Source organism: Buteo buteo, chromosome 5, assembly GCF_964188355.1.
Source record: "Buteo buteo chromosome 5, bButBut1.hap1.1, whole genome shotgun sequence".
NCBI lineage: Eukaryota > Metazoa > Chordata > Aves > Accipitriformes > Accipitridae > Buteo > Buteo buteo.
The window spans coordinates 14,187,260-14,214,352 of record NC_134175.1 but is presented as its reverse complement, the minus strand read 5'-3'; the positions used below and the strand labels follow the sequence as shown (position 1 = coordinate 14,214,352).

The 27,093-nt window shown below is 37.9% G+C and overlaps 1 protein-coding gene across 1 annotated transcript in view; it reads left to right on the top strand.

Annotated features, from left to right (window-relative positions):
* SPAG16 (sperm associated antigen 16) overlaps positions 1-27,093 on the top strand; it is a 447,435-nt gene that overhangs the window by 291,609 nt on the left and 128,733 nt on the right. Inside the window, exon 14 of the mRNA XM_075027914.1 lies at positions 21,659-21,724. Within this exon, the coding sequence (XP_074884015.1) occupies positions 21,659-21,724 (66 nt within the window). The remainder of the gene's footprint in view (positions 1-21,658; positions 21,725-27,093) is intronic.

Here is a 27,093-nt window from a genome sequence, read left to right as displayed (position 1 = left end):
AAAATGCCCTTTGGTTAACTCTACTTGCCATTTATTTTAAAGTTTATAATTGTGACAGTTACTTTTGTTATTTTTATTTTCTTTTCCTTCTGTGTTTTGTGAAAATTTGCATACAGTCACACAATTTGTATTTTAACCATGATCCTAACCATGTTGGTCCTGGTCATTCTGCTTTCCTTTGGTTAAGTAAGAAATGGAGAGACCTGCCCTCACTGGCCCTGCAGCATTTGGGAGACCTCATGAACATGCCTTGTTAGGCATGGTCTCCCACCAACCCCCAAATTGTCTCTGTGGCTCTCCTGCAGTGCCACTGTTACAGAGAAGGGCTATGGGATAACTTAAAGTCAAACCTTTTCACATAAGAAACTTGGGGCCTCAGTATTTTATTTTCCACAGTTAAAGCGCTAATAGGCTTCAGGCATATTTGTAATGAATATAATTTGAATTTTTAAAAAGTCAAGTTTGTATGAAATAGGATAGGAAATGCAACATGCTTTGAGGGGAAAAAAAAATAAAAGAAAAAAACCCCACAGTTTTTATCCTGGGAAAAACTGTGTAACATACTTGAATAATGTTGGTTTAGGGGTGGGGCTTTGTGAATTTGGTTCCTTCTAAAATCTTTCCTTTCCAAATCTGAAAAAAGGATTTTGCAAGATCTTCTATGGATTTGCAGAGTATTCGCATTTTTTGTTGCCTTTTAATCATGTTATTAAAAATAAGCCGTGTGTCAGTTCCTCTCTGAATAATGCAGAGCCTCATGTCTCAAATTCCTTCCCCCCTACCCGGCACGGACAGCAACAGACATGACCCATGATGATGAAGTTCAGCTGCATACAATTGAGCATAGGCAGGGAGAGGGCTGACATTCCCCCATGGGGGACTGCCTTTCTGGGGGTGGCTGAGGACACCCTGCAGCTGATCAGCCTTAAGGGTATGCATGCACTCATCTCCAGTACAGTCTTTCTGAGACCTGACATCAGGACACATAACATCTTTGGAGCTTGAGGGCTTTATTTTAGAAGAAAAATTGTCTAATTGTCCTACTTTAAATAGAGCAGCTTTGCTGTGGCTAAGACTGATTTTTTTTTTTCCTTCGTGACATTTTTTTGTTATTAATTTTAATTTTTTTTTAATCCAGAAAGTACTCTTTTTCTGGAGGAAAAATGCATATATTGATATCAAGATTTTATTTTTAATTTAGAACCTTGTGTTTCCAATGGAGTGTGACTTGCTATAAATGAAAGTTAAACAATCGTTGAACACATACCTGCAAGTTAAAAAATGTGCGTCTACAAATGTGGATGAGTATGTGTGCACACATTTTTCTAAATGTATTTTGCTCTCTCAGTGTCCTGGTTTCAGCTGGGATAGAGTTAACTGTCTTCCTAGTAGCTGGTACAGTGCTATGTTTGAGTTCAGTATGCGAAGAATGTTGATAACACTGATGTTTTCAGTTGTTGCTCAGTAGTGTTTAGACTATAGTCAAGGATTTTTCAGCTTCTCATGCCCAGCCAGGGCACCTGACCCAAACTGGCCAACAGAGTATTCCATACCATGGGACGTCCCATCTAGTATAGGAACTGGGAAGTGGGGGCGGGGAATCGCCGCTGGGGGACTGGCGGGGTGTCGGTCGGCGGGTGGTGAGCAATTGCCCTGCGCATCATTTGTACATTTCAATCCTTTTATTACTACTGTTGTCATTTTATTAGTGTTATCATTATCTTTATTAGTTTCTTCTTTTCTGTTCTATTAAACCGTTCTTATCTCAACCCAGGAGTTTTACTTTTTTTCCCGATTTTCTCCCCCATCCCACTGGGTCGGGGGGGAATGAGTGAGCGGCTGCGTGGTGCTTAGTTGCTGGCTGGGGTTAAACCACGACACTCAGAAACATTAATTAGTAGTCAAGAGTAAATAGCTTTATTAAACCTAAAATGATAAAGACATTATTTTTCAACACTGCATGACAACAAAAAAACCAGTAAATAATGTCTACTAGTGTAATGTTCAAAAATGGGTTGGTTTTGTGATGACAGCCCATAACTGCCTGCAATTCGACTTAGACATGCCACTTCTGAAAAGTTTGGTTATTAAACAATTTAATGAAGCAACTTATATTACTTACTAGTCTCACTCAACATTAGCAAGTGGATTGCATTTTCTAGTTAGCATGTAAGGAAATGGATAATAAAGCTTTTTCCTAAAAAATATGTATTGCCGATTCTCATACCTTTTCTCTGAATTTTCTCGTTTTTAACCTGCCAAAATGAAATAAATGCCTGTTGAGGGTATGAAAAAAGTAATTACTTTCCTTATCCTTTAACTTCCTCTTAATTAACTTTTAATGTATGCTGTTACTCAGGGAGCATCCCTTAATACTAAATGTGTCTAAAACAGAAAAGACAGAGATTTAAATGATTTAGATAAACATCTGTCTAACATAGAGGCAAAAAATTACAGATTCAGAAAAACAGTGGCTTACTGCCTTCATTCGCAGACAAAAAAGCCACAAAAAATTGTTTTTCTTTTCTATCAATCTTCTTCCATTGTGTGTATGAGCTTAGAGGAAATGATCAAGCCTTCAGGTGCAGGTAACATGGATTGCAAATGGTGTCAAATAAGACAAACTTTCTGTATATCACCGAATTGCTCTATGAGTATCACTAAATTAGCAGAGATTTTGAAGGAGGACATGTTCTTTTCAGTATAAAATGCAATGTTTTGACTTGTTCTAGAGCAGCCCTCTTTTTCTTAATTTAAGACAAGAAATGGAAAAAGCATTGCAGTTTCTATCCATAGTTTCTGCCTACCTGACTATATAATGGTAATCCATACTGGTATTAAATACTTCTGTTTAGATAAATTGGTTCTGTCTTTAGCAATTTAGACCAATCTTCTAAAGTAATGTGCAGTAAGACTGTATTAAAATAATTTCCTGCTATTTATTTTCAGCAATATTCAACTGTCAGAAATGGTGTAATAAAAAGAAATATTTTGTCAAAATCTCAAGATTTCCAATAGTTCAATCAGTAGATTAACACAATTATTGTCATATATAGTTTTCCAAATAATTATAGAGGTTAAGGATGTGTTATAAACCTAAACACAAAATCTCTGTTAATGTTGTTTGAAAATTATCTGGTGAAAGAGAATTTCATCATAAAATGCTGATTGACCTGAATATTTCTGTGGAAACATCTTTGTTTTACAAATGTCTCTTATATGCTAGGCAGCATCCCAGTGAAAATTTTCTTCATCCCCTGGGAGGGAAGCTGGAGGGTTTCAGTGCTGGCCCCTCCAAAAGGGCTTCTGAGGTCAGAGCACAGACCTTCTACAGTGCCTGGCATGGGCTGTGCAAAAGAGCTGCTCTGCTGCTCTGGGGGAGCCCAAGTATGTCTGGCCGGAATTGATACTTTCAAAAAAATTATCATAAATAGAAATTTGGATCCGCATATCTTGTATTAGATGCGTAAAATGGGTCATGCAGGCATTTTTTTTTCTTTTTAATTTTGTTTCTTTTCACTTCTTGATTTCAGCCCAATACTGTGCAACTGGAGATATAGCAAAATGGAACAAACTTAAGTAAAAAAAACATCCTCCACCATCTTACTGTGTTTCTCAAGAGTTTGGATGAGGTATGAAGGGACACGGTGTTGATTACTTTAGCAAGACACATCAAATCTGAGCTTCACTCTTTGCTGTATAAGCCATGCTGTTTTCATGGCACTCTCATGCCCCGCTGCAAAGTGTTTTCTTTGCAGTCTTCAGCCCACAGCTTTGTGCTCTTGTGTTGTTACGAAAATGCTACTCTCTGGCTGTAGTAATTCATCTGATTGTAGAAGATGACTGGCTTGAACTGTGTCATGTAGTCTACCTTACAGTAGTGGTGTCACAACTCAGAAGCGTCCCTTGCAACAGCTAGTATACTTGAAAATTCATAGTGGATGTTTCACGCAGGGGAAATGCTGGTTCTAAGAGGTATATCCACATTTTCTACCCTAATTTTGGATCTCTGAACAATGAAGTGACATCCTTCCTGGGAGGAAGTGTTTTTTTAACAATCAAATGCATTTCTGAGGTTCTGAAAAAAAAAACTTCCTACTTGGATTAGGATGAAAAGTCAATAGTTTGAAAACTTTGTGTGTACCAATACATGGATAAAGTCTCTGTTCTGCAAAACCAAACTGTAGTGTCTCCAGAATTTTGAATATTCTCCTTTGACGATTTTGATCTATTTTTCAGTGTCTAAAAATATACTTAAATCTAAACTTGTTAATATTTTAGAACAGAAAGTTGTTTTGATTCAGTAAGACAAAATTTTTTAGAAGGTGATTTTCAATGCTGCTGATATTTATTTTACTAAATGCATGTCACTTGATTTATTTAAACTGACCTCTTTCTTGATCAGGTCTATTGTTAAAAGAAGTCTATTTCCCCCCAACAAACACATTGTCAATACCTGTCTCACTTGTTCTAGTTGACAACAGTTTTCTTAATAACAGAACATGAATTAAAACATGAAGGAAAGCATAAATGCGAGTAAAATCAGACCTGTGTGCTGGGTGTTCAGGACTGTTCTCACATGAAAGCTCTGGAATAACAATATATTCTGATTTCCTCTGGCTAGTTGGGACTGCACCCATGATCTCCCTTGTAAAATTAATGCACTGATAAGAAGTGTCACACATGCAACAAGTGTCACATTCAGTGCCCAGCAGTGTGGGTGTACCCTGGCATATGGGGAGCTTTCCCTGGATGTTTTATATTGCAGCTGAGAGGCTGCAATCTTTTGCCAGACTCTCTGTTACCTTCTGTCCTTACTGTGTGGATCCTATCGTACTAAACCCGACATACTGCTATGAGCAAAAGCAGTCAGAATGATGTATTGCGGTGGCTTCAAGTCAGTAAAAATTAGGTAGACCTTGCTCCATTCTCTGTCAGTGTTACTGTCCCATTTTTTGAGAAGAGGGATCTGGGTGTGAAAGAAAGGGAAGACAACAGCGTAGAGTAGAAAGATCATGTTTTACTTCCATATCAGGTAGCTATGGATGGTGTAGGTTAGCAGTGAGAAAGATGATAGAAGGATAAAATCAAGTATAAATGAGAAATATGTAGTAAGAAAGATAGAAGTAAAAGCAGTGAAAAAACAGAAAGCAGTGGTGTCAGGAGGAAAAGAGGACATAAAGGAGCTTAAGGAAAGGAAACAGCAAACAAAAAATCAGGACATATTACATATTTTTGGTATCTGTTTTCTGCTCAGAAGCTTCTACCAAATAAAAGGCTCTATAATAGTGATTGATTTGTAATCTCTAGTGTCGTTGCCCTCGCTTCCCCCAAAGCCATCTGGAGGCTGTCTGTAGACAGCCCATTGAAAAGTATGAATTGCAGCAAAGAAATTCTGCCTGGCAGAAAGAGGGATTGGTAATCAATTCCATTCCTGCCAGGCAAGGCTGCTTTGCTCCCTTCGCATTTGCTGTCTGGTATCCTGTCTGCAAAAAGCCGTCAGAGATGGTACCGAGGGAGGAGCACAATGATACCAGGGATTACAAATCAATCATTCCCATTGTTGCTGGAGCCTGCCATTGAACGCTGAAGACAGACAACACGTCTTTTGTTCGATAACTTAGTTGTTTTTAAGGATGAACAAAAAGTCGGGTGGCTTTTCAAGATTGACTGCTGTCTCTGGGCCGGCGGTGCCCAAGGGGGACAATGTGGAGAGTGCATCGGCAGCAGTAGTGCAGCCTGGCTGCCCAGGGCGTGCGCTTGGGGGGAGTGGTGGGACAGGCGCGCTCCTGTGCAACTGCAGAACTCATTCTTTTCAGAGCCTGTGTCTTCCTATATTTTCTCACCTTTTTGTGTGTCCAAGGAGCTGGGCAGACAGCATTTTGAGGAGAAACATGTACTGTCTGCTCAGAAGTATGAACAGACAAAAGCCAAGACCTGTTCACAATGAGGAAGGGCAACGGTGGCGGAGGTTTTGCAGCAGTAGTATCCTCAGGCAACAGAGCAAGGTTGTGGGAGGAGGAGAAAACCGCTCCAAACTGAAAACCCAAAGGAGAACAGCTTTGGGGCAAAGTGCCAGAGCACTCGTAGCAAAGAGGCAGCACGTTCCCAGGTGTGAGCTCTTCCGTCCTCTGTTGAGGCCAAGGTGCTAGGCAAGGGCCTTCAGCAGCAGCTGAGGAGGAGGTTAAGGTCTCGGGTAGGAGGGATGTCCTTGCACCCTACTGTGACGCTGAGAGGTGGGATATGGGTGTTTAGCGGATGCTGCATAACTGCACCATACGTTGTGCCCTGGCCCCGGCAGAAAGGGTGCGGGGAAGCACAGCTACACGTGATGGCGGCAGGCTGCAGGTGCCGGGGTGGGCCTGTCCCACTGCTGCGCAGCTCGGGCAAGGCCTCCTCAGCGCTCCTGCTAGGGATACCAAAGGAATAAATAAAAATGTAAAAGAGGAATTGCTAAAACTGTCCCTTGATAACTAAATGGTTGATCATAAATTGGAGTGTCTATGCAAATGAAGTAAATAATTAAAAACTCCAAGAACAGCACTGACTAGGTGGTTGATGGCTGGCAATTATAAAGGCTGAATTTTTAATATGCATACATCTAAGGAGCCAGTAAAAATTAGCTCCTAGACTAATGGACTTGCCTTTCTTCCAAGGCAGAATTTTAATGAGAGCATTATTTATAGCAGAGCCCAAGAACAAGCATTTTCTTGCTTAGTCTTGTTTCTTCTTCGCTGTCACTTTATTCATTAACCTCTGAACTTCTCTAGAGAAGAATAATGCTCTACACAGTGGAGGGCAAAGATCACCTTGACCTCCTGAAATTAGTCATGGGTCATATATTGTTAAGAGAGTTACATCTTCTAACAAATAATGTTTATAAAACCCCATTGGTGATATGTCCTCATTTCATGCTGGTTTCAGAGTCATTTATTTGTAGTTCAGTTCACTAAAGAGAAAATGAACATAACGTGATATCTCACAATGCAATGCTTCTTGTGCCATCTTGTATTGTACAGTGGGTAGACATACATCCCAATGAGACCTGAGAGGCTATTCTAGTCATATATTCCTACCGTGTATAAGAGATGCTCCATATGTGTCTTGAAGACATGCAAGGACATGAATTTAATTTTGAGCTAGCTCTGCCATGTCATTGCGGTGACCCTGCTGTACAGCAGCATGGCTTGCACAAAGGGCAGAGCCCTGCCACATCAGGATCGCAAACCTGGGCCAGCCTGTGCTGCTGTGGAGCATCCTCTGGCTGGAGGGGGAGCCCAGGGCATCCTGCTTCCTGCTAGTTTCCTGCAGGGAGTCAAGGTAAGGACACAAGCCTGGCAAAGCTAGCTGCAATCAAAACCAAAGTGCTTTGGTTGAGATTTTAGAATTTTATTTGAAAATTTGCAGAAATGGGATGCAAGTTATAGGTCATTTGCATTTAAAGTTCATTATGTGTTTTCCTTTTGAGCTTCTTTTTGTTAAATGCATATTTTTTATAATTAAAAGAAAAAAAGAGGTATCCTTACTTGTCTTTCAATAATCAGGAAAGATCTGGCTTAAATTGAAAAATTACAAACCCAATAAAATTAATGAATGAGCTCTACTTTTCAGATCTGGGAATAACTATGTATACCATCCCTAGTGATGAGGGAGACAGGAAAGGAGAAGGGGGGGGAGGGAAGACGTCTTATATTTGTTGGGGCTTTATAATCAAATCACACTGAAGGCACTTTTTAAAAAAAAATTAAAATGTCATTTCTCATTTAAAAAAAAATATAATGGTGTCTTCTGAAAAGACAAACTTTTAGTTGTATTTTATTCTTTACTAATGGAAATCATGTGGTTGAAAATTTTGACCTGCAAAACATATATAATAGGCTAAGAGTCATGCTGAGTGCTAAGTGTTAGCTGAAAAATGGAATGAAAATTTGTTTTGCCCTGCTTTGCTTAAGCATAGTGTCAGGATTCCTCCCACAGCTTTCAGCCATGTATGCCAGCATAATTCCTTTTCACCACATTGTAAAATGGGCACTAATTCCATTCTCATTGGAGAGTAAGACTTCAACAGAGGCTTAATCTGTTCAGGGTGTAAAATGCTGTCTAAGTAGTACTTTTTATTTATGACAGTTCTTACAATAATGTCCTTGAAACTTGGATGCTCAAAAGATTGAACACTGTGAAGATCACTACACAAGAAGTAGCATTTAATTTGGTAGATGCCTGAACATTGTTATGGAGCAGGATTGTTGATGTGCATGTCTAATGCAGATAATTTTTTCTGAATTAATTTTTAAAACTCTTTTGGTTTTGACAGTATATCTACTTGGAGATATGTCTATATATCTTAGGAATTTATCAGATCTGTGTGTGACTCAGGTACTTCTTTATGTTGCTGAGTGCACATAACAACACTCAGAGAGATAGAAGGGAGTTTGAGAATGTTTTTAACTTTCCATCACTGGAGCTGCAGGCAGGTTTGAGATGCTGAGGCCAATACTTTAGCAGGTTACAAAAGTGAATGGACATTTGTATGCATAATGACACCATACATTATGTCAAACATAAAATGTATTTCATATATTTTTAATATGAATAGTAAGTTTAGACTTGAGAATATGAAATAATATTTATGGACAGCATAGCTACCTGTTCCATAAGAGAACTTTCCTCAGAAGTAGCTGGTTTTGTGTGCAACTGGATTGGAAAACTGGAGCAGGTATACCAGGGCACAGCACTTCCCATGCCTGGGGAAGTTTCAGCTGGGATAAAAAGGACTGTCTTTTATCCAATGTTAGTAAGTAGCATGGAGGTGACCTGGAAAATGTGAACACTTGGCTGTGAATTAGTGGTTCAAGTATTGTCTTGGTCATTTCACTTTCCTTTGCTGTCAGTTTACTGTCTGTATGAAGTGTACCAGCGCTGTTGACTTCCCCTTTTAGGAAAACATCCACTGGGCAAAACCAGCTAACACAGCATTGCAGCGCTGTAGTAAATGACTGAATGAACTGAATTTCTGAAGTACTTCTCTGTTCTTTCCGTCCCTGTCCTAGTCCTGATGGTGTAGCTCAGAGCTCAGTGGTGTAAGTGTATGTATACTGTGTCTGAACACAAAACTTCTCCACTAAGCCTACTAGATATGCCCTAGTTTGCATTTATTTTCCAGTCTTTCTTCCCTGCTCTTGGGTTTGCACATATTTCCTGAAAATGTACTTCTTCCACTCATTACACAAAGTTCCACTGAAATTCAAGCTTCCATAGGGTCTGTGAAAATCCTGGCCATTTTAGCTAATGAAGGATAAGTAAAAAAGTTTTCATTACAGTTAATAGAGAGCTTTAGAAAAATGAAACTTTGTAGGTGCTCCCTTACATGTATGGTTAGTTCAAATTCTTGTGGTTTTCTCAGGTTCAGATATTCACCCAGAAATGATCACAGTTCCCACAGTCATCACTAGTCTGCGCAGAAACCCTGTGCCTTTGCATACAGCTCTCAGTGGGAACACACTACAAATCCAGCATCAACACCTGTCAGCTGCCTCAGCAGCCCCTTCAACAGCTTTATATTCTATGACTTGATTCTTCATTGCCTGCAGGTTCACAAGTGTTAGGTGCTCCTGCTATATAAGGTTTTGTCACCTAGCCCAAATTTGTCCCCTAGCCTAGCTCAACTTCTGTGTGGACTTGCTGTTTCGCCAGTAGCATGCACAGGTTTTATTGAACATGCCCCATTCTCCAAGACCATCTCCAGGTAGGACCTTTCAAAAGGGAGCTGGGAAGTCATTGCCTGACAGATCTCTACCCAACCATGGCTCTGCGCTGTACCCAAGTGCAGTTTCTGTGTGAAGTCTTTTCATCCACTAGTCAGTCAAGATGCTGGGTGAGAGTCACTCTGCTCCCATTTGAATTGGGGCTTTTCAGGTTGTCTCTTGTATTGTATTTCTACTCTGATTATTACATTTGTATTCATTCTGTCTTGAAAGACTCATTGCCTATTTCATATTTTCCTCTCTGTCAACGTGTAAGCATTCAACAACAAATTAATACCGCCCAATGGTGAGTGGTTCTTTTTCTTCATTTTAATCTGTGCAGCTTTTCATGGTGGCAGGAGTGCAGCAGCATCAGGAAAAGGGGATGATTTTTACCAGGATTGTGTTGCAGCTGCTCCACCCTCTTTCCTAAAACAAATTCACAGGGCTTTGAGGCTTTAATTTTACTTTTTCAAGAGTCAGAACACAGACATTTGTTTTCTCCCCTGTTGCATTGTATTCCTCCTTGGCTGCTCCTCCCATAATGTTGCTGAAGGCTGTGTTCTTGTTTGCTTCACACTTTAATTTCCAGGGGCTTTGCCATAATGCTGTGGCTTCTCAGCACAGGAGGGTTACCTATCATTCCCGGGGCGGAGGAGGTAGGAAGGAAAAAAGTCCCAATAACAGCTTCTGAGTGACAATGGTCTGTGTTAGAAACCCATCTATTCAATCACTGCATTGAACAAGGGCAGATTTTCATCAAAAGAAGCTCCCGGAGGGGTTGGTTACTTTGAAGGAAATACATTAATTAAAGCACTCTAGAAAATAGTGGGTGAAGAAATGCATAACATTTCAGCTAGATTTTATGCTACACTGAGCACTTTTTTTGACCTTCATCTCCAAATGGTAAATGGAAATGTGGTTTTGAAAGCTTTCATACGTACTGGTAGCACAACCTGATTGTTTCCTCTGCAGTTCTTCCTAGGAAAAAAAAGCAGCAAAAATATGATACTGTTACCATATTTGCAGCTGTTTAGAGCACAGGCAAACTAACATTAACAAATGATGATAATTAGACTTAATTTGCATATTAAAATTGTCTTAATTAAACACTGATTCTGTAAACATTTAAAGGCTGTAATCGATCTTTTGCAGGCTCTCTTGGTTATTTATATGATCTAATAAAGGCTAGAGGCTTTGTTAATGAGACCTCTATTTCCTAACTTGTATGTGTCAATGAGATTATTTCACCGACAATTACAGACCAGACTGCTGTTAATAAGTCACAAACCCCAACTACTAGAATTCTTTTGTCTGAGGCTACATACATGATATAAGTCCTTTAATGGGAACCTGCTGTTTACATTTTCTTTCTGCTCAGATAGGGGCCTGTGCCACAACACCTACTAGGGAAAAATCACAGGAAAGATATTTCATGGGGAGTTTTTATCAATGTAAAATCAAGCTCACTGTGTCCTGTGAGCAGTTTGAATAATGGACCTAATATTTACACAACGTTGAGCTTAGTCATAATACATTTGGTCCCAGATCTAATCCTGGCAACTCTGACAGTTAGGCTGAACTTTGTAAGAAAATTTTTAATTTAAGACATAATGTAATCATGCTGTAAATTTACAGGAGGTCTCTGAAAAGGCTTCCAGGATTTTACTTCTTTTCAGTATCTCTGTGATTTGTGCCATAATGTGAGCATCTTGGGAAAATGGTGCTAAAACAGATGAAGAGGTCTTGCTTCTCAGATGCTAAATGCTTTTATCGCCCTTGCCCCCAATAACCTTGTTAGCACCAGAAAAAAACATTTTGGGGAAAGTGTTCATATTGCTTTGGAATAATTTTTTTCAATATTTTTATTCTTTGACCTATCTTCTTGCACATGAAGGACTATGCATTTATGTATATACGTATGTATGTATTTATAACTTATTATGACATTTGTTTTGTTGTTGGATATTCCCAGTAAAGATTTTCTGTTTTCAGCCCTCCTACATGTGCTTCTTTGAAGGTGACATAAATAGTTACATACTCTGTAGTCCTGTGAGTCCAGTCACCAGATACAGTGCCAGTATTGATGGATTAAAAAATAAATTTATTCTTATTTAAGTCATTAAGTTTATTGGAAAATATTAATAAGCTTAACAAAGCTAAACCACTAGAGTGTATTTTTAATGATTAATATATTTTTTCTCTGAAATGATCAATAAGCTCTATAAAGCAGGTGGGACTTTCAAAATTGGTGTTTTGCCTAATTCCTTTCCCACTGAGACTGAATACAGGTTTCTACTGGGGGCAGTGCCATGGTGAAAGAGTAATATTGGTAATCGTTAGACTGAGATTCAGCAAGATAATTCCAATGGGAGTGCTTTGTATGATGAAAGTCAAAAGGATGTATTTACACATCTTTTGGTCTGAGCATAAGCATATTTATTGGCATAGGTAATTTCATATGGAATGAAACTTGGTATCAGGTGGAAGTTTTTTTCTAGCAAAGGCATTACCAAGTGTCCTCATTCTGTGAGTGAAACTGGAAATAATTTTGTCGTTAGCTTCAGTAAGCCCCAGATCTGTTTTATTTTGTGATACGTCCTTGTGGTAGTGTAAGGCAATGACAAGAAGGATGATGCCTTTTCACATAATATCTGTATTTCAGCTAAACAAGAGGCCAAAAATATGTAAGGCCCATAACATAAAAAGCGTGCAAGTTTATGAGACAAAGTTTGCTTATTCCTAAATGTAATGGAAGTTAACCATCATGTTATTGAGACACTGAGATAGTAATTAAGTATTTGTGCTTTGAATGCTAAATAAAACTTAGCAGACTTACTAAAAAATGTAACTATTTCCATCACTACCCAGACCTTCCTGCTTTACTTTCTCTTTTCTCTAGAAAATCTCACTTTTGAAAATATTGACATGAAATTCATTTTGAATACTTACAAAATTCTGAATTTGAAATTGCAGAAGATTAGGAATATTTTTGATAGGCATTTACAATCCTTTTTTCTCCTTTGATTCAGAACATGTAGACAGTGTATGCAGGATCTTGTGCATAGAATCTACGGACAGTGTGTTTATAAGACCTGATTTCAATGTTTCCTCCTCTTCCACTGGTGATACTTCTTTTTCAAATTTTGAAATCTAAAGACTTTTTAAAAATGAAACAGTTCATTTTTCTTTTTTTTCTTGTGTGTGTTTTTTTTTTAAATTCAGTGACTTTTTTCCAATTAATATCTTCTTCAGCATTTCTAGCCAAATAGTCTGGGTTTCCTTCTGTGATCTCAGTCCCTCAGGTGAGCAATACTGTTATTCCCAAAGTGGCAGTAGTTAGGAAAACCGGATCATGGTGAACAAGTGATGTGCTTTCCATTTCAGTTCAGATCCTGGTTTGTTTGCCAAGACCCCTACTTTGGGAACTAGTCAGTCCCTTCCTGTTGGTTAATGGAGAAAAAAGAGATCAAAGAAGAACCTGACTTCAGGAGTGCTATGAGAACTGCAGAAATGGTTTTCTCATTTTGGTATTTTTTTTATTTTGGTATTTTCCTCTGTGCATCTGCCATTTTAAATTTGGATGAGATGCTCTTGGTGCATAATGACTGCCAGAACAAAATTCATAGTGTGAATGCAAGATGCTTACAAATTCATTTATAGCAATAGAAGTAAACACTCTCTAAATGGCTGTCAGACAAGTAACAACTTTGATCTTATTGGCTTACTCTTGATTTATATTGACTCTTTGAAGGGAAGAAATTCTTCAGCTTTTTCTTTTTTTTTTTTTTTTTTTTTTTTAAACTTTAGGGCCACCTCATTTGTCTTACTTAGTAATCATAGTTGTGTATGTACCTGGTTTTGCCTCTATACTGTCTTTTTCAGTTAAAAACACTTAGTTTTTCCTTTCTTTCGTTAGGAAAAATAACCAGTGTTCTGGTATGAATTCACATAAGGCAACAGTTTGGCATTCAGGCCAAAATTGAGCTTCAGGTTTTAAGAGCACTAAAATCCTTCAGACTGATACTCAACTTCTCATTTCAGATAAGATCAGAAGATAATGCATCATGTTTCTTTGCTTAGATGCTGATTTCTTAAGACTTTTGTTACAGAAGCAGAATCAGATTAGCATGGGAAAGAGCACAATTCTTGAGTGCAGACACTAAAGACAATGCACAGGAGTGGTAGATTCAGATGCAGAAGCCATATCTGTGCAGAAGCTGAACGATATACAACTGAACAGCTTCTCATGCCTTTTGTAGTCTTCTTGCAGGCCAGACACTGTTCACTTCTGAACAGAGGAAAAATAAAAACTTTCCAAGCATGAAACTTTTAATGAAAATTTCAAACCCTCTACCTTTAAAAGTGGGAAGGAAGGAAGAAAGGGTTTCCCATGTAGCCCTCTCACTTTTTCTCATATATAATTAAATTATGTATTCATTGTTTTATTCTGCTTTCATGTAATTTCATTTTCAAAGCCAACAGAAATTCTTTTCTATTTCTTTTCTGCGCTTTCACTGCACTCATAATTTTTCCAGTTATATTGCATCAGCTACTTCCGCTCATTTATAATTCATCTTTTTGATCTTTTTTACATTAAAACAATAGAGCTCATAAGGTTTAAAGTTAGACAGTCCTACAGGGTTTCTGTCATTCACGCATTACTCTCCTGAAAACAGTTGGTATGTTTTGCAAAGCATTGGAATACCAAGTTAATTTTAAATAGACTCTAGTTATGGTAAAAACGGGCCACGTAATTCTGTGGGGGAAAGGCCATATCCCATGCTGAGAAGTCTGCAGTTAATGGACTTAAGCATGCGGGATTTCCCTGGCCATCCCTGCTTTTGCACCACTGATCCTTCCCTCACTGGAACATTGAAACTCCAGGAGTTACATTGGATAGGAGGAATGCAATTAACAAGTTTGGCTCTTTCGGTGCTGACAGGGTGATGTATGTTCGCCTGCCTTACGAATCCTTATTAAGATGCAGTAGCTTCTGTTACTGGAGCCATCTCCCAATATCAACCGGGGAATAATACACGGGTCAGGTCTGCTTTTAGTGAAAGAATTTCAATATCTTTGAGGGAATTTCTTTTTCTGTGTATTTTCTTTTAAAGGAATGATGGGTCCAGCAAAGAAATTTGTCTCTCCCCCTGCCTGGATGGTCTGTCATGGCCGTGCAGGTGGAACTGTGCTTGTGTGTCATCTCTTCAGGTAGAGATTACTTTTCTCTCTCTTCAGAGAAGCAGGTACAGGAAGGTATCTGCTTGCTATAAAATCTTTTTTCCTCCTTATATAGTTAGAAGTTTGATGTCTCTTACAGGAGTTTAGTGAAGAGAGAATCCCACATGGGATGTCTGTTTAAATACTGCCTGTGGTTACAGGTTTCCGCAGATTGCAGTACAAAAATCCAAGTGTCAGTAGAAGACAAAAAGATAATTCACTTTCATCTGGAGAACAAAGCTGAACAGAGGAGCTTTTTTCAACTTTTTTAATTCATGAAACATTTATCTTAGAGTCAGGTTATATTATGCTGGCAAGAATATAATCTGTCAGCATTTCTACTATAAACTCCTGGTTTTAGTGTTTTTTAGGAGAGCCTTAGAGGTTCACTTTGAACAGATTTAGCATACAGGGTCTTGGCCTAGAAACATACTTTTCCTCCCAATTAAGAAAATGAATATGACTGCATGTTCAGTGCAAAAGACATATTAATGCTATGTTCAGGTGAAAGTTCAGATGCAGAAAAATGAAATAATTCAGGAGTGTCCCAGAGCAAGGTTGCTTTAGTTTTTTCTGTATTTTTAATAGGAGGTGTTACTAACTCTGAAATGAAAGGAAGGCTGGTCTGTGATGAAAAGCATGGTGTTAGGCTTAGCTGGCAGGCAGAGCTCTATTTCTAGTTTCTATTATCTAGCAGCTTTAGAAAAACGCTGTTTCTCAAGTTTTTAATGTTTCACAGTCTGAAAGTTGTTATTTAAGTTCATGCATTTTAAAGAGATTCAAAATTCTCTTTCATTTCTTTAGGAAGATGCAGTGAATAAAGTTAAAAAAAAAAAAAAAAGAACCCAACAGCTGATGTACTTCAACTTTGGTGTACATACCTGCCTCTGTGAGTCCTTGTGCCTAATAAGGCACACAAATGACTGTTGCAAGTTAATTTTATTCCCCAAATACAGGATTACAAAACATCTGAGTAATGCCCTGGCCTTACCCTTGGTCTAACATCAAGAAACAGTCTTCTCCGCATGATTTTTTTCCCCAAGGGTCTATTCCAAGTGAGGAGAACAGAAGCAAACTCCACACTGGAGGTTCTGTGCTTGAGCTTATCAGGTAAAACCTGTGGTGACAGATGGTAAAATTGTTTTGCAAATTTGTTCACTGCTTACAGTACAGATACTGTACGTCATGTGCTCGCAAACACCGCTGGGAGTAGCTGGGAGATGGATGCATTTTTGCCTTCCTTTGAGTGGTGCCCTCTGGATGAGACAGGATGGGGCAGATGGAGAAGACAGTGGCTCTTGCTGCGAGCAGCTGGGCTGGCCTTTCCCGGGATGCACACAGACTTCATGTAATGCAGGAAATTGCTGAAGTGAGTTATTACAGGCTGGGCTGAAAGGAGAGGCTAAAACAAAGGAGCCGTCTTGCAATGGTAGAGGGGGTAGGTGTTTTTAGAGTCTTTCTTTCAGTTTTTGTGTTTCCAGTCATGTCCCATGAAAATGAGTTTTCTCTCTTTTAAAATTTACTTTGTTATAGCGTGCATTCTAATAAAGAGATGCAAATCCCTTTTGATGTTTCCAGTGCACCTACTTCAAGGCAACAATGCAGGCAATTCCCCTGCAGCGTGGAGTGACTTCAGAGCCCACAGTTCTACTGGATATGTCACATGTTTCCTTCAGCGGTTGCTAGCGCCTTGCTGATGCAAAGCGCAGGTAGACCAGGTCATGAATAAGGCAAGGATTTGAGTAGGAGTCACGCTTTTAATTTTGCACTTTGCTGTTAAAAGGGAACCCCTTGGCCATATTCAGCAAGGGAGATTGAGAGAAAGGTTAGACCTTCCCCAATGAGTCAATAGCTAGTAATCACAGTACGCTTAACACGATGCTTGCTTTAGGAAAAGTTCAAGTCTAGTGAAGTGAGCTTCCTAAGTATTAGATTATTTGACTTTCTGGAAAAAAATTTACCTATGCAAGATCAGAATTTGCATTCAAGACACTAGTTTTTTCTGCCCAATAAAATTAAACCTTTCAAGAAAAACTCTTGGGAGGATTTGTTTGTTTTTAATAAAGAGAATGAGGTGAACAGTTCCACTGTTAAGTGCTTCATGGTTTGAACACTTTTCTTAGTTCAATCCTTCTGAATGAACATATTTCTTTGAGTTAATTTCTAAATGAACCAAGAAATTACAAATAAATCTCATATCTGAACACTGTTTAGAAAAATCTCATACTCGGATGTTGTTATCTAAATATCATATCATATCAAACTAATAAACATAATTATATATTGCACCTAGTATATTACACTCAGCTTGATCTAATGGATTTATTACCTTGAATTTTGAACTTGGCAAAGTAAGTTTGTTCATGTCAGACTTTCATGTATAGCAGTGTGTTAAAAATCCAGAAAAATAATCGAAAAAGCAGAGTTTAAAAAACATGAGTAGTTTTTAAATGATGCTCAATAGTTCTTGGCTGTATGTTTTCTCCAGAGGTGCTTGAATTATGGCTTCTTAGGTTTGGGAGGTTTTTGTCATTGCTGCTAAACTGGTAATTAAAAACTGGTAATTAAAATAAGTATAGGATGATTCAACTGCTACATGTTAATGGTTGAACTTGATTCTACCGATGCAAAGAAGCTGTAGTGTATTAGTTATGATTGTCTTCAGCCTGTCTTGTCTTGCCCTGGTATTTGTATACCTATATGGACACAATAGGGAGGATTTACAGCAGAATTTCATTATTGATTCTGAAATCTTGGGCTTTTATCCTGCGAAAGTAAGAACAAAAAATCATTTGAATTTAGGTTCCTTGTTTAACTACTTTTGCAGCAGGATTACTGTTCTAAGATCCATAGTTCCAAAGGTCAGGCTGCTTTTCTACAATACTGGATTGCATTTTAAAAAAAAGAAATGTTTTCTCTATCTGAAGTCTTTTAGATAGCTCCAGTCCAAGGCAGGCAATTAATGTCTGTGTTCAGTGGAAGCTGAGAGGTTGATAGGCTTCATAACATAATGCCATGGTGTTTCTAACCACTGATTCTAATATTAATTTCTGGGTTTCAAACTGGAAAATGATATGTGTGTGTGCATGTTTGAATAAGTACTTTAAAAAAAAAAACAAAACAACACAGAACTCTTCATATTTTGTTTTCTTTGAACATTGCCATTAACTGTGTATTTTCTGCAGAGGAAGAATGTATAGTTATTAATGTAATTAGGCAATAGCTCAAGGAGTGAATAGAACTGAGATTTCCTCCATTAATATTTCAGTCAAGACCTGATGACTCAGTTAACAATAACAATGTATTCTACATAATTTACTGCTCTTTATACTGCTAGAGTGTCATATGCAAGGGGACAGTATAGATCCCATTGGTTAAATGTGGAAAAGAGGGGCCTTTTTACAGCTGCAGAGTTCTGCTCTGATGTCTTTTTGTTTCTCCTACTCTCGATTTGTGATAATGTTTTCTCTGTCAGTGTGGTAATGGTCAGTGAGACCTTGAAGGTAGCAGCAATGGAGTGTAATTTTCCGTAACTGACAACTTCTCTAACATTAAGACAAGCTCCTCTTTTTTCCTCTGCTCTCTTCCTTGTGATACAAGTCTCAGATGTTTGCCCCTGCTTGTCTTGAACCTTAAAGAAACTCAGTTAAATGGCAGTTAAATACAGTTAAATATAGCTGGTTCCTGGATGACAAGAAGCTGTTAGTAAGCCAAGGACCAACTTGCAAGGCGCTCCAGTGAAATTCCCCTGATGAAGAAATGCTCCAAACTTCACTCCAAGGGAGATTAAGCCTGGAATGTGGACACCCTGTTCAGTTCCACGCTGAATGAAGCAGGGGTCCTGGTGGTGTTATAGTAGATTATTTTATTATTAAAGACTGAAAAGCAGAATGCATGTGCAAAAGGGGTATCATTAACATAACTGCTGAGCTCTTGATGCTGAAAGCTCAGTGCTATCCTAACATGAGCTCTGATCCAGAGAATATTTTTTACTGTTTGATTTTGCTGGGACATTTCAGCTAAATAGAAAGCTTTCCAGTTTTGTTTTTATGGCATCTATATCTGCAAAAGTCAGATTTCCTGGTGTTGGCAAAGAAAACACTAGCTGTGCATTGAATAAAAATAAAGTGGCACTTTGGAAATTAAGTTTCAGTGATAGTATTGAGAAACACTTTACAGAACCATTGCCTTCGTCTAGCTTTTTTATTATTATTATTATTACTTTTATTAAAATCTTTTTCAGATGGTTTATACTGAATTGACTTGCAGAAGGGAAATCAGAAAGTTCACATTCATTTTATGGCACAGCATCCATGTGGTTTTCTTATTTTTTGGTTTGTGATAGCATGCTTTTTCTGTATTTGTGGAAAGGTTACTGTCTATATAGTGGCATTTGAGAGTGTCTGAGGGTAAATACTATGCCCTGCTGAGCAACAGCAGTTATATTTACAAGGGCTACTTTTTACATGCAAAATATGCACCAACATTTGGTTTGTTACCATGAACTGGGTATAACTGATATTGCTGCTAGGCCACCAGGTAGACTGTATGTCCTTGAAATTTTTTCTTGCTAGACTGCTCTTATGTGTTGGGTTATCTTTGTCTCCTATTATGTTACCTTTATCAAATTTAATTTGCCTGTCAATATCTTGTGGAATTTTGTGTAATCACATTTCTATTCCAACAGTGAAGTTATAATTGGATAATAATTATTTAAATTTCATTTTTATTAGGATTTCCTCATTTATATTTTATTATTTAGAAATCATGTAAATATACAAGGGGTTGGGGGGGGGGTGATAGCAATTTTTCCCTTTGCAAGTCTGTTGAAAACTGTGGAGGACTCAAGAACTGCTCTCTGGCAACCTTTATATGCCAAAAGTGGATGGTGTGCTTGCTCTTTAAAGATAGTGGATGACTTTTAATAGTCCAGAGCCTTTTTTTCTTGTTATGTTTGTCTTGCAATCCTTCCATGGGAATAATACTAATTTCCTAGATTGATCTCAATAGTATATGTGGTCTTGAAGCAGAGACTACTTCAAGACAGAAATGTAAATGAAAAAATACAGTAAGATACAAAATGATGCTTGCCAAAGTAGCCTGCTGCCTTTTTTTGGTGACATTTTTTAAACAAAAGGAATACTGCGAAGCATTAAATTCTGTGCTTTATCAGAGATTTGTATTCTAATGCCCTATGAACAAGACTGGAAAGAGTCTTCTTGGTCTCAAAGTTCAGGCAAAAGATCACATGCAGAAGAAGGTAATTTATTTCCAGACTTTTCAAGCAGCTTCTTACAATTAATGAGAATTTTTTATCCCCAATAATTGGAGTGGAGGGGAGTTTTTGTATCTTGCTGTTTGAGAATTGTCTTCTAATTTCCGACTGAAATTTATCTGCAGATAATGGATACCCATATGTTCCTGCATCAATACTGCTCTTCAGCTTCAATAGCTCTTTTCCCCTCTTTGTTCTTAACACCTGAGATACTTACAACAGCAATCTAATCCTCTTTAACTGCTGTTTTGTTGGACAGAGTTCTCCTAAATGGTTCAGAGATGTAATATGAACTAGAGAGTATTACTGAGTAGTGTCCCTCCAGAATTGCTTTGTGGTCAAACCTCATTAACTACTTTCCTGAAAGGACTTGTCGCAAACAGTGAGAATATACTGATAAAGCATGCTGATGATAAAAACGTAGGAGGTTTTGTCAGTAAAAAAGAGAAAACAAATATCTTACATCAGAGCAGGAATGATATTTTCTTTCTTTTTTTCTCTTTTTTTTTTTTTCGGATTGGGAAAATAAAAATGGAATTAAGCTGATGGTATAAACTCTAAAAGTATGACAGCGGTATGATAAACCTATGTTACCCCTGCTCCCAAGAGATTGATTCACACTGGAATAAGTACAAAGAAGAACTACTAGGATGAGTACAGGAATTTCAGATCTTGGGTTTGGGTTTTCTCGTCTCTCTAGAAAAATGTAACAAATTGTCATTCAATTCCAGTGTCAATAAAATGTTTTCTTAGAGTGCAAACTTGTTCTTCAGGATATGATTACACTGTTCAAAGTCGGTTTCACTTTTAATAGAAAGTATTTTTGTTACTGTTACCCATGAAGCCAGTGATCTTTATGAAAACAGGGAAGTCTTGAAGACTTCAGGGTTTTTAGCAGGAGATACTGTGGTTGGATGACTCCTGTACTGGGAGAACAAGTCAGATATCAGTGATGACATCTGACATATGTTACTGCACTATGTAGGTCACTTACAGTCTAATGTGGAAGATGACAAAAGATAATTAATTTTGATTTCATGCTTGTGGTTCCTTAAGGAAGACTTTAATGGTGTGTGTGGAATATCAAGAGACATGTACTGAATCACTGCCTAAGAGCAAGAGCTCAGTCTTTTGGAAGCAGCGATCACACCTTCTAATTCAAACCCTCTGGCAAGGCTTTATTTTGTGATATTTGAATGCACCTTTTCCGCTAGCTATTATGTGAACTAAGGATATATATCCTTAGTAATTGTGAGAAATGTGTTCCTCTTTAGCAACCAGGAGCTGTTTTTTAGCACACAAAGTGCCTTGGTTTGCACACAGCCATAAATTCAAGGTCTTTCTATTTACAAGGGTATAGAATAATTTATATCACTATAACTTATTTAATTGCTTTCTTTTTATGTTTAATTCCTAGGGTCTCCGTGTTTACACATTCTATGGTCACCTGCATTCCTGTAATCATGCTACGTTCAACATGAAGGCAAGTTATGTGTACAAATTTCTTTTTTTTTTTTTTTTTATCATTATGTTCCTTGCTCTAGTAAATACTGTCATGCACTTTGGTGAAACAGATACCTCTGCCGCTGAATTCACTATTAGTAATGACTTCTAGAGTGGATCAGTGTGGCACGCACCTGCCAGCCAGAGCAGAGTCCCGGAGACTGTTACAATAAAGATGCCCCCTCCTTGGGCCTACCTCCATTCTCCTTTGATCAGCGCATGACATCTAAGCCATTCTCCTTTGTCATGATCATTTAGTTACTTTACTTAAATGAAATTTGCTGTTAGGTTTTTTTCCTGGATGGTTAGTTTTATAGTTGTTGTCTAAAAAGAATCATTTTGATTCGGATTGGTGACAGACTGTGATCTGAATGCCTACTAACTTTGGAAGGAAAGTAATTTTTCCACAATGTTTCTTTGAGGTGACGTGAAATATTCTAAAACAATCAAAACATTTGTGATGTATGTTTCCTCTAGCTCTCCTGGCCACACTGCTCTTTAAAGCTGGTGTGGAAGTGCCGAGGCATGTGCTGGTTTCTGCTACCACTTCCACTCTTTTCTCTCGGCGACCATCTTTTCTGAAAAATATCTCAATGGTGTTCCTGCTCCCTGTGCTCTCATGGCCACTTTCATTACGAGCAGAGCAAGATACTAATTTTTACTGTAGGAGATCCTGAATATTCTCCTCTGTTCAGTATCAGCTACTGCTTTACTAACTGCTTACGTCAACCCTATGTGTTTATAGGGGAAACCCTAGGGGTTGATGTAGCAGAAAGTGTAGTATAAGCTTATGTCAAGGACGGGAATAAGAATTCCCAAGGCATCTTAATTCTTTCTTGGCTGCATGTCTGTATCTGTATATTTGGCAGGCACAACCTGCCTCTCGGTATTTTGAAACACCGTGGTGTGGAACAAAAAATATTTAACAGTAGCAAGAATTGTGAGGGAAATACTATAGCAATACTATAGCACTGTCTTTAACGTGAGTATTTACAAAGAGCCTCATGCTCTAATGTGACCTATAATGATTAACAGGAAGCTGAAAGACTGTGTGCTGATAATCTTCCAGATAAGCATGTTATTTTCATAAAGAATATTATAGTTGGCATTAAACTCTAGACTAAAATCATTGGTTGACATTCTCAATGATTGAATTAGTAAAAATGGAAACATCTAGTGCAGCATTGATTAAACTGAGTGAGGAATATAATTTCAAAAGCTGTAATTGCAGTTATACAAATTAACTCTGTAGGTACTGGAAAACTACTGAAAAGACTAAGCAGTTGGTCCCGGGTTGTACAAGTTACAGTTGTCACATTGGTTGGCTAGCAAAGAAAGGGCTTTATTTCAAGCAAATATAGCACTAGAGAACTGTTTTCTTACCCTCTAGTGCTTGCCCACTAAGAATTTAAAATATTCCACCCTAAGCAAGCCGATTAAGCTTTTTTGAGTGACATTTTTTTTGGTTAAAAGATCTATGTTTTATGAGGAAAAAAGGTTTTTATAGAAATATTAGTATTTTCAACAATACTTTCATGGGAAAGATTTTGGAGATTGATTGTGGACTGTTTGGACAAAGGTGCAACATCACTTCCAGAGTGGCCAACAGAAAGCCTAAAGGTTAAACCTGGCCAAAGAAGCTTTGCAGCCATGCAAAGATTTGTTGGAAAAGTCTGGTTTCTTAAGTCTGAAATGGCAAAACTGAAGGCTGATCGCTGACAGAATCCCACCTGGATTTTTTTTTTTTTTTTTTTTTTTTAAATGCACTAATGTCATGGGTCTGCACATCCTGTGCTTTGTCAGAAGTCTTGTCTGTAGGGTTGGGGTTTGGGTGCAGTGCTGTAATGGTGAAAGATCCTAAGACATTAACTCTTTCTGCTTAGCATATAGGTCAGTTTAAGTAGGCTCCTAAGTCACTTCAGTGGGCTTGTGATAGTCGTGTCTCAGGCTGCTTAGTGCAGAGTTTTGAAAGAACATGAAATTCTAATTGCACAATATCCTGTAGAGAAAATACAAGAACAAAGACCAAGTTTTCCACTTAGAGAGCCATCCAGGCAGTGTGACCAAAAATTGAGGGATATTTTAGGGGAAGAGTATTGTATGAGAAAGAAGGAAAGAAAGAATAATGCATTTATATAAATTTAATAAATCCTCATTAAACTCTGTGAAACTGATTAAGTCTTAGTTATTTACTATACCATGCTTCTGAAACTGTAGTTCATAGGTTTTTGTTAAGTGGGCAACATTTACAGCCAGAACTCTTAATAGTGCTCAGATTCCATAATTAGCCATTTGTCTATGCAACATAACTGCCAGTTTGGCCGCTGAAATGTGGCCATTTGTTGGAGGCTGCCTTGCTGGGACATGAGCTCTCTGGAGAATCTGGTGGGTAGTCACATTGCCCTGATAGAAGCTTCTGTAGTTGTGGTAATGTCAGGACTTAAAAGGTAACAGTCTCAGCAGTGTATGAATTCTGCAGTGTTCCAAGTTGTTTCTCTGCCTGTGGAAAATTTGAGAAAATTTGAGCAAAATCCATATAGCTCCTTTTGAATTGAAGATGTAGAAAAATGCATCTTTCCTCCTAAAAGTTAATGTTACCATTCCTTTTACTCCCATGTCCCCGTAACACAACTATCTCTGTAGAGAAAAATGTTTCAGATGTTTCTTTTCCACTGAGGGCTAAGCCTCTGAGTAGAAACATGTGTGTGTGCTTTTAAGGATGTTTTTTTAGAGGCTACTGCATGTGCTCCAGCTCTCTTCAAAGGCTCTGAGTGCAGTAAAAGATGTATGTGAGCATACCTTACCTGGGAAAGCAAAGATAGGGAAACCCAAGTGAAGACTGCACCTAAGAGGCAAAGTAGTTTCCTCAGTTTTTGAATGTCACTGGGATTTGAGGTGACCCCATTTAATTGTTGGATTCCATATGATGGCACAAGTGTAGGCTTAAGGTGGGCAAAAGGTGGTGGAAAGGCAAAATGCCTACATCTGAACGTCAAGGCAGGGATGTCCAAGTCAGCCCTGGCCCTCTCCTTTTGTCTTGTGGATAATTATGGAGAGGATATTGTGCATCTGCATAATTCATGCAAATATGAAAAATCAGACCCCTAACATTTTTACCTTAGTACATGTTTTTGATCAACAACCAAGGGAAAATAATGCCATTTCATACAATAGAATTCATACGAGGAATGGTGATCTGTTATTGAACATTGGCATGTAATATAAAATCTAAGTATGGCCTAAATAGCATTTGAGGTAAGTTTTGTCCATTCTTTGCACAGCATTTTCCCAGCTTGGCAAATCACCTATGCTAATGAAGTACAAAGACTGTAGATGCTTGGTTGAATCATTACGAATTTGAAGTAGAACAAAATTTGCTCCCTTATGTGTGTGTATATACATCTGTTTGTGTTCAAGTAAGAGTATGATTCTCATTCACTTGTGTTTGTATCCGCCATGCTGTGTTTCTATGATGTCTGCAGGTTAAGAAATCATTACAGAGGTTACCAAGTTTCCTTAAAACAAAAAAAGTATTTTTGGAATTACATCTTATATTAGGAAAACCTAAAAGACTACAAAAAATATGCTTGATAGCAACTGCCCAATTTTACCTCCCCAAGCCAAAATGCAAACAGCATTTAGGTCATTCTTCCATTGATTTACTGAAGGACAAATAATGTCAGACAGTTTTTAAACAAAAACAAAATTTCAATTTTGTTTACCTCTTCAGCACTCCAGTTGGATGTCAGCTACCATTTAGCTGGGCCAATAATATTGATATTTGATGTCAGTTCTTATTCATTACTGCACCCAAATGATGTGAAAATCAGATCTTTCAGATGTTTCTATGGATGGCCAAATAAAGCCAGGGATGTCTGACTGCATCTACCAGACACAAACAAGAAAAGAACAGAATACAAAATCAAAAAACTATCTGCTCTTATTGTTATTTATGTATTCAAAGTGTTCACCTCTTTGCATAAACTCAAAGCCAGTTACTTGCAAAGGTTACCTAGTAATATTAAATGTGTTCAATTATACATGCAAAAGGGCTAATAGGTTCTTCCTCTAGTTTATTTCTGTCTCCATGCATAAGAAATATAATTATAGAACTGAATTACATTTTAAATACAGATTTTAGTATCATTAGTTAACCATTTTCAGGCCATCGAACATTATTAAAAGTAAAAAAATGAATCTATTCTGTCTCTGTGTCATGGCAAACAAAATCTGCATCAGCGTACTCTCATTTCACCTGCTGGCAAAAAGCTCCTTCTGATAACAGTGAAACTCTCAGAAACCTGTGCTAGAATCCACTCCCACATCCATTCTCTGAAATATTCATGTTATTCCCTATTTTGGGAAGTAATTTTCCTGGAATGCTCTCTTACCTTGGCCAGGCATACTGTTTAATCTCTTCCCATCCTCTCTGATGCTGTTGTTATTCACAGACCCCTACAGTTAGCACATATGTGCCTGTTCTATACATTATGTGTAGACCAGATAAGATGTTCTGAAACCACTCTGGAAGAATCAGGTAGATCCATCTTTATTTTGATCAGGTTAAATATTTTTGCTATCCGACTCTGGTATCAGAGTCTTAAGATAGAAGGCTGGATAAACAAGTAAGAATATGTCTAGCAGATATCCTAGAAGTAAAAAAATATTCCTCCAGCTCTTTCTGTGAGGAAGCTCCAACATGTATGGACTTTTCTGAGCTTGTTCAAAAGGCCAAGAAAATTCATGATGTATTGGTTTGTATGGGGGTGGCTCTCCCAAGGTGCTTTATTCCTGTGTCCTTAAGGAAAGAGACAGTCTCTTAGCCAAGGCGCTTCAATGGGACTGAAAAAAGTCTGAGCCTTGTTTTTAAATGTCACACCTTGTTTGTGTCATTCAGTTTCCTGTCTCCATTTCTAGTTTCTTATCAGAGATCATTTGCAAAGAAAAACTTAGTAATAGGTGTCATACACCTTGATAAGTCAATGACAGAGAAAAATCCTTTTATTCTTTCACACATAGCAGATAATTGTGACTGAGAAAACCTTCAGTGTCAGTGTTTGAATGCACCGACTGCCGCTAGAGTTTACCTCTGCACTTCTAAATCAGGCAAAATGCAGTTCCTTCTCTGTCTTAGTTCAAAAGAAATTTGGTTTCCTGGATTAGTTTTGGATCAATTTCACAGTTATAATTTCTTCTGGAGAAAAAAAAAAAAAAAAGTATTTTCTGTTAGACTTGAAGTTTGTTTAATCAAGGCCCAGGTTGCCTTTGGAAACACAGAATTACCCAGCCTTTCTATTCTCCCCAGTGTAATTTATTTGTTTGAGATTTTAAACCCAGTCCTATCAAGAT